The sequence below is a fragment of the Microtus pennsylvanicus genome, chromosome 5 (genome assembly GCF_037038515.1).
Source record: "Microtus pennsylvanicus isolate mMicPen1 chromosome 5, mMicPen1.hap1, whole genome shotgun sequence".
NCBI lineage: Eukaryota > Metazoa > Chordata > Mammalia > Rodentia > Cricetidae > Microtus > Microtus pennsylvanicus.
The window spans coordinates 23,304,873-23,319,584 of record NC_134583.1 but is presented as its reverse complement, the minus strand read 5'-3'; the positions used below and the strand labels follow the sequence as shown (position 1 = coordinate 23,319,584).

The window sequence follows — 14,712 nt, the reverse complement described above, 5'->3', positions numbered from 1 at the left end:
CCAGAGTAAAGGCTGAAACAATGCATTTGCAAATTAAATTCTTATTTTATTTCTAAAGTTGAAGTGAGAAATGGCATTTGGCCTAATTCTCCCCCTTAGACAGGGTTTCTCAGTAGCTATGAAACCAGTCCTGGAACTCACTCTGTAGACCTGTAGACCAGGCTGGCCTTGAATTTACAGAGATCTGCCTGCCTCTGCCTCCCGAGTGCTGGGATTAAAGGCATGCGCCACCACCACCTGGCCTTTTTTTTCTCCTTCTAATTTTTATCTCTTAGGCCCTGTGCGGTGCCATCTCGTCTGTTAAATGACTCCTTGGTAGTGGTAAGGTGAGGTTAAATAGGAAGAATAATCTGAGAAAGGGTTGTTTACCTGACTGAAGCTGTTCGAGTTTGTCTTTCTTATGTGATGTCAGGTCTCCTATGAAGCAGACCCCACCCTTAGCTAGCAGAGCACTGCCGGCTTGAATGCTCACTGCTCCAGTTCCATATTTATTTCTAGACACAGTAGGAAAAACTTCAGTAGAGACAGGGTGACGTATACCACGGGAGACAAGATTCATGCTATAATTCAAAAGTCTAGGGAAAAACAAATTATCCATTGATGATAATTAAGAACTGATTTTCAGAATTCATTACATGTCAGAAACATTGTTTAAATTTAACTCAATACAATGTCTATCATTACATATATGAAAGCTGGTATTTTATTTGAACAATTTACGTTGTAGAGAGACTTAGAGAAATAACTTACAATGGAATAATTCTAAAATAACTTCTTGGGATGCCTAGAGGGAAGAATTATGCCTCTAAGAAAGGGATCAGAGAAAGCTATAGGAAGGCAATATTTGAACTGGATTGTCATTTTATAGATTATTTTCTTTATATACTGCAGATTTGTCCCTTAGGTTTGTCAGTGTCCTATCTTGACTTTTCCTGCCATTTCTGTACCATGACAACTCCTGCTACATCTTTTTTGTTTTTAATATTACTGTTAACTGCTTCAATACCTTCAACTCTGAAATACAAATTCTGAGAAAGGAATGTTAGTGTGATGGTGAATCTGGGACATCCTCCAAGCACTCATGTGTTGGGGTTGGTTAGATTATGGGCTGGGGTGAAGTACATGGCTCCTGGTGGCTCTTACCTCATCAGTGGATTCACCTCCATAGATCCACAGTATGATAGCAGATTTAGGAGGTGGGGCCTCTTAAGTAAATGGGTCACTATGGGCATTCCCTGAAAAAATAGACCATGTCTTGGGCCCCTCCCTGTCTCTCTTCCTCTAGTTCCTGTCTGCCGAAAGCTGAGCTGTTTTCTTTGCCATCACCTAGTGCCTCACCATCGGTCCACAGCATGGAACATGTAAATGATAGCCTAACATTGTGAGCAAAAATAAATCTTTTGTCTTTTGAGAATTGGTTTTCTTGTGTACTTACCACAGCAGTGAAAAGCCTGTCTAATGTGGCTTCTTTAAAATCCTTACCACAAAAACTGTAGCTTTTTGACACAACCATCTATGATGACCAGACACAGACATGCAATGCGAAAAGACCCAGGTAGTGTTCTAGATGTAGACAGGCAGATGCCGGAGCATGTGTTCAGAGGATGCAGCATCACAAGGCTCTAAACATTAGGCGGGGTATGTAACAGAGGACTTAGGAACACTTCTTTTTTTTTTTTTTTGGTTTTTCGAGACAGGGTTTCTCTGTGGTTTTTGAGCCTGACCTGGAACTAGCTCTTGTATACCAGGCTGGTCTCGAACTCACAGAGATTCGCCTGCCTCTGCCTCCCGAGTGCTGGGATTAAAGGCGTGCGCCACCACCGCCCGGCCCTTAGGAACACTTCTAACTGAAATGAGCAACGGTTCTAAGCTGTGGATCATATTTAAATCACATTGGGAGGTTATTTCATTTTAAAACATTTTAATGCCCATTTCTACTCTTTAACTACTTAAAATAGGATTTTTAGAGGTGGTATACAGCTTTTTTTTTTTTCTTGGCTTTTTGAGATAGGGTTTCTCTGTTTAACAGCCCTAGCTGTCCTGGAACTCACTTTGTAGACCAGGCTGGTCTCGAACTCAAAGAGATCTGCCTGCCTCTGCCTCCCGAGTGCTGGGATTAAAGGCTTGGGCCACCATTACCTTGCAAATATCTTATATATTTTGAGATAAGGTCTTAATATTTTGCCTTGCCTGACTTCAAGACTGAATAATCAGGACTGTGTACTACTGGCCTAAGTATAACACAAAAAAAAATGTAACAGAAAATCAAGTTCAAATAGATTTACACTTAGTTTGACAAACATGGTAATAGAATCATTAAATAAAGAAAGGAAAGTCTTCTAACTAATGAAACTGCATGGGAAAAACATCAATTTTCACTACACTCTACACCACGTACAAACATTAACTCAAGGGCCAGTCGGACAGTTTGGTGGGTAAAGACACTTGCCTGGCAACTTAAGTTCAATCTCTGGAACACATGCTAAGGTGCAAGGAGATAACACCACAGAGTCGCCCTCTGACCCCCCACTGTGTACTCTGTGGGATGTGCACTCCTGCCACAACATGAACACATTATAGAGAAGAGACCTGACAAGAGGCCAAAATATTATACTTCTAAAAGGAAAACAAGAAATTTTCATGACCTTCAGGTAGGCAAAAATTTTCCTAATTGGAACCCAGAAAACATGAAACCTAAGAGAAAATAAATTGGGCTTCCTCAAAGTTGAAGTGTCTGCCCATCACAGACATGTTTCAGGAAACCCATAAATAGCAAGCTTTTGGAGAAGAAATCTCAGTCTGCTCATGGGACAGAAGTGCATCTAAACAACTTACCTAAAAAGTGAGAAAGCACAAACACGACATGCAAGTGCTCAGCAAACACACGAAGAACAACTTAACTCAGTAGACATCAGAGAAATGCTGGCTGGAGTCCTGAGTACCATTTCACTTGTGCTGCCAGGGCTCATATAGAAAAGACCAACAACACCAAATATTGGTAAGGATAGAGACAAAGAGAATCCTTACATTGTTGGTGGAAATGTAAAATAGCCAAAGCAATTTTGAAAACCATTTGGTGGTTTGTTATAGAATTAAATGTGCATCAACCTTACATCCCAGCAATGCTATTCCAGGTCTTTATCCAAGAAAATGAAACATTCCACAAAATTACACAAAAATTGTTACAGCAGGGATGGGCATGCAGCTCAATGGTAGAGGGCTTGTCTACTACACACCAAGCCCTGGGGTTGATTCCTATCACCAAAAAAAGTTAAAATAGTCAGACGTTTATTTATAATAGTCACACATGCACAACCCGTCATCAGGAGAAGAATAAAAACATTGCACATACTCATATTAATGGACTTCTCAATAAAAATGACAAACTACTGACTCATACAAGCAAATCAATCCTAAAAACACATTGAACAAGATGACTGTACTCAGAAGAGAACACTTGTTAATGTCAATTCAAGAAGAAGAAAATTAGACAGGCGTGGTGGTGCATCCTTTTAATCCCATCACTTGGGAGGCAGAGACAGGTGGATCTACGAGTTCAAGGTCAGCCTGGTCTACAGAGTGAGAGTTCCAGGACAGCCAGGACTACACAGAGAAACTCTGTCTTGGAAAAGAAAAAAGAAATGAAAAGGAAAGAAAAGAAAAGAAAAGAAAGGAGCAGGAAAATTATCTTATGGTAATAAGAAATGGAAGAAAGACTGAAATAAATTATCAGAGCAATATATAGGGAACCTGTGTCACTGAATGGAATGTGTCAGAAAAATAAGAAAATGGCTGCTGAATCCTAGATGGAAGATTATTTGAAGATAAAAGTGAAATCCTAAGTTAAAGAGTGTGGGGCAAGGAAGCCTGGGGACGCATCTGTAAAGGTCTGACTGGGGAAATGGTTGGAATTTTAAGGTTAGGTTCTTAAAATATTAAAACCAAATATTTTAGTTCTAAATGCATGTTTTAAAAGTTTTGAACTTTCTTAATAACTATTTAAACATTTTAGTATTCGGATGAATTCTAAATAATCATAGTAATATCAGTAGAAAGAATTTACACCAATCTGAGAGCAATATATAATTTGAGAGTTTCCTGGCACACATCTTACCTATCTACAAGCAGAGTGTCAGTGGTTATAATTAAAATATCCAGGCAGTCTTGTGGGTCCCTGTTGCCATCGCTTGTCTGTACTAGACTCATCAGCAAACAGAGTTTGAGCAAATTGTAAGTCCCAGGAGGGATGATCTGTGATGCAAAGACATTGGCAAGTACTGCCGTGAATTTCCAACATGAAGCAGAAGTCAAGGACAGGAGACATCTAAAGTTGTCACTAATTCCTGAAGGAACTGAAAGAAAATAAAAATGACAGATATTTGATTCCATTTGTCAAAAATAATATTAAGATACAGTTCTTCTAATGTACTATACTCAAATTTTATTATGCTGTGATTGGTGGTCGTGCTTGTCCGTCATTTTGTATCTCAGTCCTCGCATGCACCCACACGAATGGTTGTGAACTAGGGCAAATCATTCCTTCTCCCTTGACAGTGTTTCTCCTGCCCACAGACACTGGGTGTCGTGCTCTGAAGGATTTATATTCTCTTTGAAAACACTGTGTAACGTTCTCAGATTTCTCCACCCTGATCCTATCCAGCTCCTGAGGATGGTAAATGACAGAGAAGCTCGGTATGGCTGTCCCGGCTCTCTGCCTGGGCTGCTCTCACAGTAGAGACCTCCTCTAATCATACATGCCATGGACAGGAAGGCCTGCTAACTCTTGTCACACACCAGTGCTTAAATCTGTAGACACAGGAAATCACTTTCTACCTACATTTCAGTTTTGTTCTGAAAATGATCACCAAATTATTGATTTATGCTGCTTTCTTCAAGAGTTTCTTTTGTTTAAGAATTCTCTCCAAGATAAGCTGAAGTATCTAGAATTCAGTTGCCTTTAAATTCAAGTTGGGCTTCTATTACTGCAGATTCTTAACTTCCCACTCTATTCAAATTTAACGAGCTTTTGAGACAGGAAGCAAGTGAAAAGGTAGGGCTGCTCTCCATTTGTAGTTAGGTAATGCTAAATCATGCTGGAGCTGTTCAGGGACACTGGTTGTTAGGAAGGTGATATTTGAGTCCCCTTGCCTATATCTGTTCTCTTCCAGGACTCAGGAAAGAAAAAGGCAGTGCTTACTGATCTCTTCCTCAGACCACAGCAGTTACTTTGAACTTACTGAACAAATGAATCTCTTAACTCTTGGTAACCTGAAAGAGTTTCTGCTTCTTACTACGTGTACCCCAGGTTGACCAAGAACTCATTGATGTGGGATGTCCTGTATATGTATTGCTTTTATTGGTTGATGAATAAAGCTGTTTTAGCTAATGTTTAAGCTTAGTAGAGTAAAGCCAGCCAGTCACTGAGGAAACAAGACATGTAGAAAATGAGGGAACACCACAGCCACATGGCAATACATGGACTAATAAAAATGAGTTAATTTAAGATGTAAGAGCTAGCTAGGAATATTCCCAAGCCATCAGCCGAACAGTGTTGTAATTAATAGAGTTTCTGTGTGATTACTTGGGTCTGGGCAGAGAGGAAACAAATGCACAGTCTCAGTTTACAACTCATGATCCTCCTGCTTCTGCCACCAAGCACTAGATCTGTATACACTACCATGCTCAGAAAAATGTCAGAGACAGTTTTCCCACTGTTAACTTACAAAAAGTCCATGTAAGATTTAGTTCAAGAAAGGTCCTCAATTCCATCAAGATTGTAATTACATTATTTCCTTCCTTAATGACACTCGGATGCAGGGTTGTTCCACTGGATAGTTTTGTGTCTTTTATTTGGAGGTAGAGCCCTGCTATATGACTCCAGCTGAGTGGCATCTCATTATGCAGCTCAGGCTGGTCTAAGCTTGTGTTCAGCCTCTCAAGTGCTGGGGTTACATGTGTGCGTATCCCCACACTTGGCTTAGTGGCCACCTGTCTGACCACCTACCATATAAATTAGGAGGAGACAGCCTGATGTTGTTTTACTGTGTTTCTACTGCTTAGGAAAAAGCCTAGCACAAAAGTAAGCAACACTGTTGAATTCATGGACTTTAACGTGTATGTTAACATATATGCTTCAGCTTACCTTTTGCTGTGTAAGGAGTGATACTATTTGCTTCAACACAGACAGCAGTTTGTGAAGTTTTGATACAGACTGGAATTCCAATAATTTTATATTCATTTCCTATTTTCATTTTATTCACTAGTTCATCTGTGATTATTAAACACAAAAGAAATAGCATTTACTAAATGAAAATTGCATATCATTGTACAGCTCACATATCTGGGAACAGTGACCATTCAGTAGCCCAGTTAGTAGTGAAGCATTTACTTTTGTTCAGTATGGTATCCATATGCAATGGACCAACAATGGAAACCAAGGCCATTTTATTGCTGATGTATGTTAACATTTATAAGTAATATGAATTAACTTCAAGAGGCATGTGATACAGAAACTAGGTTAATTAAATATTCACCTACAATGCAGTCAAGAGGAAAAAATACCATTCTGTATAAGATAAAACATCTTTTGGTTAAATGCTAAAGAATGTAAAAAGCTGGGCACGGCAGCACAGAATGCCTGCCATGCACTTTATTGGGCTGAGCACACCTGTAACCTCAGTGCTAAGTGGTCTAGTGGGGAGGCAGGCAATTCCTGGAGCTCAGGGGCCAGGCTAGCACACTGGATGAGCACCGCATTCTGTGAGAGACCCTGTTTCAAGAACAGGGTGGAGAGAGAGAGATTTGTAGGATCTACAGTACTGACATGTACATGGCCACAGGAACAAGTACATATACTACAAATACCACACACACACACCCTTTCTCTCCCTTACCTCCCCTCTCACACCTGAACACAAGCACTAAACATCTCAAGCTAACTAAACAATGAAAAAACACAACAAAGGATGCGGAATTACTAGAGTCATCTCTCTAAACAAATATTTTTAATTTCTCAATTTTTAGCTCAATGAAAAAGGTAAAGCTCCATTTTTGTCCCAGCTCTAGCTTCTTCCCTTGGTGCCTGATCCTGTGAGTGATGTCCTGCTCCATGGCAGACACTTAGCTCCTTGCACTTATTCATCAGTTCTCAGTAAATAGCCATACGTAAATGTCATTCTCATCTTTAACAAATATTTACTATGTGCAGCAAAATCCCAAATCTCTTCTTTTATGATGTTCATATCTTAATACATTTCTTTTGAGGTGGGGTCTCACTGTGTAGATCTGGCTGGCCTGGAACTTGCTGTGTAGATTAGGCTGGCCTTGAACTCACGAGTACCCCTGAGCGATGGGATTAAAGGCACACACTGCCACACCTGGCTCCATATTCTAATATGAACACAAAGTACACACTTATAGAACAGTGTGGTATCATTACTATAAAGAGGCCACGCCCCTGCAACTTGGTAACTCCTGATAAAGACTACTGGAGTGGGTGCTGACAGCCGCCGTGGGAGTAATCCACAGGTGATAACTAGTACTCAACAGGCCAACCTACCAGACAAGTGACTCACTGCGGGCAGACCCACTAGGGAAAGTCTGTGGGGTCACTGGCTGTGGAAACCGACTGCTCCTGTCTGTAATTTCTCTCATGTGCCACTTCATTCCTTCCCTAAGAACTGCTATGGGTGTTTTCCCACTGTGTGTGTTTATCTCATGTATGTGTTCCATCTATTGGGCACATATAGCTGTGAATGGTCAGGCAGGTGGTTTCTGCTTTATCTGTATTACTCTGGTGAACAGAAATAACACTATGATATTTTTCATTATTCAGACTGACATAGGAAAGCAATAGTTTTCTTGGTCACAAAGACAGCTAATTTTAGACTTCAGAACAAATTCCAAGCAGACTGGTTGCTCCGGGAGATGAATATCTATGGTTGCCCCTAGAGAAAAATTCATGAGGTCATTTCCCCAGGTGTTTGCTAATTCAAGGTCAGAGCTTGAAGCGACTTTAGTAGCCATAACTTTCTCAGCAACTGACTTTTGTCACACAGTCCCAGCCTCAGTTTGTGTTACAAGCTCAAGGTTCAGTCAACTGTTTGCTTTCTGTCTGAGAACTCTCACCATTTAGGCTACGTGCATGGAGATGTATGCATGTAAAGAGAGGCACGTAGCTGTATGTAAAGAATGTGGCTGTGTGGAGACAGACATTCTCAGAGAGGATTATTTAAGATGAAGTAAAAGAGAAAGTTACCATCAGAAAGTATGTTATTCCTTATTTACCCATCAGCTAGAAAAGTCTAGCCCTCACCGCATTTGTGGATTTTTTTTTTCCATACCCTGGTGCTGACTGGAGTGGGGCTGTCTCTGACTCTTTTGCTTTCTCTTGTGACCCTTTTCCTCCTATTGGGTTACCTTGTCCAGCCTTGATATTAGGGTTTGTGCCAAGTTTTATTGTAACTTGTTATGCTGTGTTTGGCTGATATCCCTGGGAGGCCTGCTCTTTTATGAAGGAAAACAGAGGAGGAGTGGAACTGGGGGAGGTAGGGAAAATAAGGGAACTGGGAGGAGTTTAGGTAGGGGAGGCTGCAGTCAGAATGTAATGTATGAAATAAGAATAAATAAAAGAAAAAAGTGACTTTCCATTCTTGAACTGTCAATATGATTATATGTGAGCATAAACAATATTCCATATTTTATAGCAAATTGTTGTGAATTCAAACAGAATTTTACATACCTCTTAGGAAAATACTAAGTGACTGAAACCTAAATGGCTGTTTTTTACAATCTCCTTGAAAAGCATGAAGCGCTTTTGTGGTAATGATTTCAACTATCTGTTTATCTTAAGGTAAAGAACAAAAACATTGTTAGTAGAATACATATTCAGTTTAAGTTTCCTATTAAAATACAAGAGACTGTTTTGAAAATTATCACAAAATGGTAATTTTTTTTTTACCACCAAGTACTCTAAATTTTCTGTCTTCTTGAAGTGAAGATGAGCACAGACTACACAAAAAGTCATTTCTTACTGTTGCAGATTCGGTAGCACCAGGCACATGGACTCTTATATACTGAAATCCTGAAAGAAAACAGTGGTGAGCTAAACTGCTCTCATATTTAGCTATTTTCAATCATTTAAATTACCAGTTAATGTTTATTGCATGCTTTACTTATTTATTTGGATAGGTTGTCACCATGTAGCCCTGGTGAGATATGAACCCCGTCTCAGCCTCCCAAGTGCTAGCAACACGGCTGTTTCTTTCCAAGCACTGTGCTAAGGCACTAGTAAAATGGGCATTTAAACACACAATTTCTGTGTGTGGCTGGGAAACATAATTTCAGTATATGGCATCATTTGCAGAGTTCAGAGTGGAGAGAGGAAACATCCAACTCAACCAGTTTTGAGGGTCAGTGGGAAAGAAGTCTCACAGAAAAAAGGCTGACTAGGTTAGACTTCAAACACAGAAACTGCATGAGCAAACAGTTCTCATTCGCTCTTCCAGGATAATGTAACACTGACTAAACTGTGGAGTGCAGGAAAAGACTGCTTCAAGATTATGCACAGTAAACATAAAAGCGGTAAGAGACACCAAAATATCTCCGTTTATTTCACTTTGATTAGTCACCAATTTAAATATGGTTTGGTAGGAAACAGTTTGGCTTCTCATTTCCCATTTGAACACAGACCTTTGGAAAGAGGGCAGACTTCATCTGAGCAGAGGAATCTTGCACCTTGTGTGTACTTGGTTACAGTTGTCATTGCAATCACAATTCCTTGCATCATATAAAATCTCCGAGATGTATAACTAAGTGGAAACTCACAAAGGTCAAGACTATAACTTGGCAGGGCTGGTAAGTGTGTTAACTTCAGCACAATACTGATCTGATAAGAACAAAAAACGGCTATTAATAAAACTTGTGATCCAATTTGACTTGCCTTATCATATAGTAAGAACAGTATGCAGTTTGTTATTGTTGTTATGTACCAAATATTAAACCAGATAAAACATGAAGTTTAAAACACAAATCCTATAGCATTTTAGTTAAAAGTATTACAATCAACTATTTTTCCTGTAAAAGTAATCATTCTCTGGATATGTATACTAAAAACAATGTGAGCCCGCTATCACTGGGAACTTTAGTGCCCACATTGTGATCTCAAAGTATTAATTCTCACTTAAGGAATCAGAGCTCTTCAGTAGGAAATTAGTGATTCCAAGTCTGGGACAGAAAATACAGGAGATGGCACTGGGGCATCTTCTTTAAATTTTTTAACAAATTGTACTTACTGTACACACACACACACACACACACACACACATGCCACAGCACACATATGGAGGTCAGAAGACAATCTGGGGACCAGTTTTCTCCTTCTACCACGTGTGTCCTAGGTATTGAATTCAGGTAGTCACTCAGGGACAAGTGCTTTTACTTGCAGACAAACTAAAGAGTCCATCAATTCCTCTTGTTGAGAAAAAGAGGAGAAATGTTGGTCATTATTACAGTTACTACCTGCTTTCAAGCCATTACTCTTCAAAACTTTAAAAAGGAAAATAACCAAATATTTATCCTCCCTTTTCCAAACAAATTCTATTTCATGTAACCAAATAAATAATGGTAAATAATAATTTATTTTCATTTTCATTTTTTTTCAGCACTAGAGACTAAAATTGCCCATGCTAAGCAAATGCTGTCTTACCCAGCTATATCCCCAGGCCAGACAGTTTCTTTTATAGAATAATTTGAGATAATAAATTCAGAAAGGGGGGCTGGAGAGATGGCTCAGAGGTTAAGAGCATTGCCTGCTCTTCCAAAGGTCCTGAGTTCAATTCCCAGCAACCACATGGTGGCTCACCACCATCTGTAATGGAGTCTGGTGCCCCCTTCTGGCCTTCAGGCATACACACAGACAGAATATTGTATACATAATAAATAAATAAATATTTAAAAAAAATAAATTCAGAAAGGGTAGGAAAATTAGAAAAATAAAACAAATACAACTGCTAACAAAATAATAGGTTCCAGTATTCAAAAACCATCAGGTGAAAGTTGATAAGAAGTTTTATAACGGTGGGATCATAACAGTAACATCTGAACCACTGATCAACTATGACATCACTAAGATTGGTATCCATTTGGTGTAGGAGGTCCTTCTGTTTGTATGTTGCTTTCATTGGTTAATGAATAAAGAAACTGCCTTGGCCTAGCTGAAAGGGCAGAATTTAGGTAGGTGGGGAAGACAGAACTGAATGCTGGGAGGAAGAAAGGCAGAGTCAGGAGAGAGAAGCCATGGATCCTCCACCTGAGATGGATGCTGGTTAGAATCTTTCCCAGTAAGCCACTGCCACATGGCGATATAAAGATTAATAGAAATGGGTTAAATCAAGATGTAAGAATTAGCCAATAAGAAACTAGAGCTATTAATCCCAGCACTCGGGAGGCAGAGGCAGGCGGATCTCTGTGAGTTCAAGACCAGCCTGGTCTACAGAGCTAGTTCCAGGACAGGCTCCAAAGCCACAGGGAAACCCTGTCTCGAAAAACCAAAAGAAAAAAAAAAGAAACTAGAGCTAATGGGCCAAGCAGTAGTTTAATGAATACAATTTCTGTGTGGTTATTTCGGGGCTAAGCTAGCAGGACGGCCGGGATAAACAATTCCTTGAAACATCCATTATGTTCTTAAGATATGGAATACATAGCACCATGTAATATGTTGTTAAAATGAGTTGAATCTAGACCTAAGCCTCAGAGTCATGTCTTATTTTATATTTTATATATACACACACACACACACACACACACACACACACACACACACACACTGGGAAATAACATAAAGTATCATAAGAAAGTAATTAAACAGATCCAGATTAATAATATTTTATAGGATAATTAACCAGCTTCTTTTAAAAAGTCAGTGTTACAAAAGGAAGCACCAGGCTGAAGAAGGCTCAGAAAGCTGTACAGAAGAAACCCCCGCAATGTGCAAGCCTTGTTTAGATATTGATTTGTCTTTCTTTTCAGGGTCGGGGGATCCAGGCCTTGTGGGCTCAAAACCATACCAAAACAACAACAACAAACTCTTCAGATAAAAATTGGAAAAATTAAAATGGGGACTAGATATTAGATGGTATCAAGAAAGGTGATGATGCCGCTGTGGTTACATAAGAAAACAACAGGTTCTAGAAGCTGACACTGAAGCATGCTTGGGTGAGATACATGACATCTGGGGTATGCTTTAAAATAGTCCAGATAAAAACAGGTGACCTGATGGAGGAGGGTCATCTTTCTATCTGTTGATTTCATTGGTTAAGCAATAAAGAAACTGCTTGGCCCTCATAGGTTAAAACATAGGTGGGTAGAGTAAACAGAACAGAATGCTGGGAGAAAGAAGCTGAGTCGAGGAGTCGCCATGATTCTCCCACTCCAGGCAGACGCAGGTTAAGATCATTCCTGGTAAGCCAGCTTGTGGGCTACACAGATTATAAGAAATGGGCTAGTCCAGGTGCGAGAGTTAGCCGAGAAAAGGCTAGATATAATGGGCCAAGCGGTGTTTAAAAGAATACAGTTTCTGTGTAATTATGTCAGGGCATAAGCTAGAGCTAGCCATGTTGGCAGCCGGTGCCGGGGACGCAGCCCCGCTGCCCTTATTTCAACAGTGACCACATACACTGTATCACTGAGTCTGAAGGACAGGTACGTGGAGGTCCATTGTATTAACTTCTTTACTTCTGGCTACTTTTGAAATGGTTATAAAAATGTTTACTCTTAAAAGTGATAGGTTATATGGGAAAGATGAAGCATACTAAGATATTTGTGGTTAATGTTGGCTGTCAACTTGGATTCAGTAGCATCTAGGGATTAACAGAGTACACTGGTATTATCAGGAGATGATTAACCATGGGAAGCCACCTACCCTGAACATGGGTGGGTAAGTCATGGGAAGACCTGTCTTGATTGTGGGTGGCACTGAAACAAATCTTCCTCCTTCTCATAGTTCTGTCAGATATGGTGATACAGCAATGAACGTCACATGCACAGACCTGTGGGATGGCTCAGCAGCAAGAGCTCTTACTGCGCAAACTGATAGCCTGACCTCATCTCCATCCCCTGAGCCCACAGGGTAGAAGAGCAAACCTGGATAGCTCCCCACTGTTCTCTGACCCACAGACACCAATGATGGGATAAGCATGAGCATAAAATGACAAATAAATGTATAAAAATAAGAAAATCTGACACAGAAAACTGCATATTGAACTTTGGAAAATGTATTCTATTTTAAAATATTTATTTATTTATATTTTATGTCTGAGTGTTCTGCAGGCCAGAAGAGGGCATCAGATCCCATTATAGATGGCTGTGAGCCATTATGTGATTGCTGGGAACTGAACTCAGGACCTTTGGAAGAGCAGCCAGTGCTCTTAACTGCTGAGCCATTTCCAGCCCCAGAAATGTGAAATAAATGTGTGAAAACATTAATTTATATGTTATTTTGAAAATCCGCACCTGAGTTTCCAAAACTTCAAGTTAATTAAAACTTACTTGAGTTTCAGTCTGTAATTGTCCAATTAAGGAGAGAGTCTTGACAGCAACGAAGCAGACCTATGATTTCAAATGAGCAAACAAGTTACCAAAATTTCCATTGGATGTGGGAATTATTTCTTCCTTAACTTACTGATTGAAAAACTTGAGCAGCTTTTAAGGGATGGTGTAAAATGTGATTTCCAAGTTCAGCATCTAATTCGACAACATCAGAGGGGTTTACTAAAACATTGAACCGATAAACAGCATAACTTTGTTTTGAATCTGTGAAGACATAAATGTGAAAGTCAGGACAGACATGTGTGGGAACTTGTCGGAGGTTCTTGTCAGCCACCTTTGCTGACATACCATCGTAGGACTTGCAGTCATCCATAAACTTTTGAAGGCCCCCACTTCTGTCAAGATAGACAAGGGCTGCCTCTTTCATTTGTAGATTTGTCATTGTCTCCTTGTTGATATTCCTCTGTTATTAGCGAGTTAACCACAGCTGGAAGGGATTACAAGTGCTGAAGCCCATATAAAGAATGAGGAAACCTAGAAACAAAGTAAAGCTTACTTTTGAAGACCTCTATAAAACTCACAAATTCTTAAAACTTAAAGTTGAGAATACAACTAGGTAAACCTTCCAGCTCTAAATCCTTCCACTTGAAGGAGAAACAAAACCTTCCAACTAAACCCAGACCCCACAGAAGCAAGCATGTACCACTATGTACCACTGAGTCATACTTCCATCCTCAAATAACAGTTTAATAAATATTTAGTTATGAGGTAAGTTAAAAGACCACAAACTTAACAGGATACTCCAATGTCTTTCTAGCTCAAGCACTCCAAAAAAATGAAAATTGAAACAAATAATTTTAGATGATGATCATCCCATGTAAGCACAGCTGAAGGATGAATGGGGTACAAATTGTGTCATAAATTCATTTTGGGGTGACCCATTGGGTGAAGAAGCTTGCTGCCAAGTCTGGGGAGTGAGTCTGATCCCTGGGACCCGAGGGGGCTATAAACAACTTGAGCAGAAAACACTGGTTAGAAACAAGATATGCTAACAGTCCCTGTGACGTTTAGGAGGTTTATTAGGAATGATATCATTAAGATTGGCACATGCCTCCAAAGAATCCAACTTAGAGAAGTAAGAAATAATGACTTATCCATGTATCAAAT

The 14,712-nt window shown here is 39.7% G+C and overlaps 1 protein-coding gene across 1 annotated transcript in view; it reads right to left on the bottom strand.

Moving 5' to 3' along the window:
- Mcmdc2 (minichromosome maintenance domain containing 2) overlaps window positions 1-13,987 on the bottom strand; it is a 31,730-nt gene extending 17,743 nt beyond the window's left edge. Inside the window, exons 1-9 of the mRNA XM_075971348.1 lie at window positions 13,894-13,987; window positions 13,679-13,809; window positions 13,546-13,605; window positions 9,691-9,886; window positions 8,960-9,082; window positions 8,741-8,845; window positions 6,143-6,268; window positions 4,115-4,352; window positions 370-575 (exon numbers count right to left, since the gene is read on the bottom strand). Of these exons, the coding sequence (XP_075827463.1) occupies window positions 370-575; window positions 4,115-4,352; window positions 6,143-6,268; window positions 8,741-8,845; window positions 8,960-9,082; window positions 9,691-9,886; window positions 13,546-13,605; window positions 13,679-13,809; window positions 13,894-13,987 (1,279 nt within the window). The remainder of the gene's footprint in view (window positions 1-369; window positions 576-4,114; window positions 4,353-6,142; window positions 6,269-8,740; window positions 8,846-8,959; window positions 9,083-9,690; window positions 9,887-13,545; window positions 13,606-13,678; window positions 13,810-13,893) is intronic.
- Window positions 13,988-14,712: the final 725 nt, after the last annotated feature.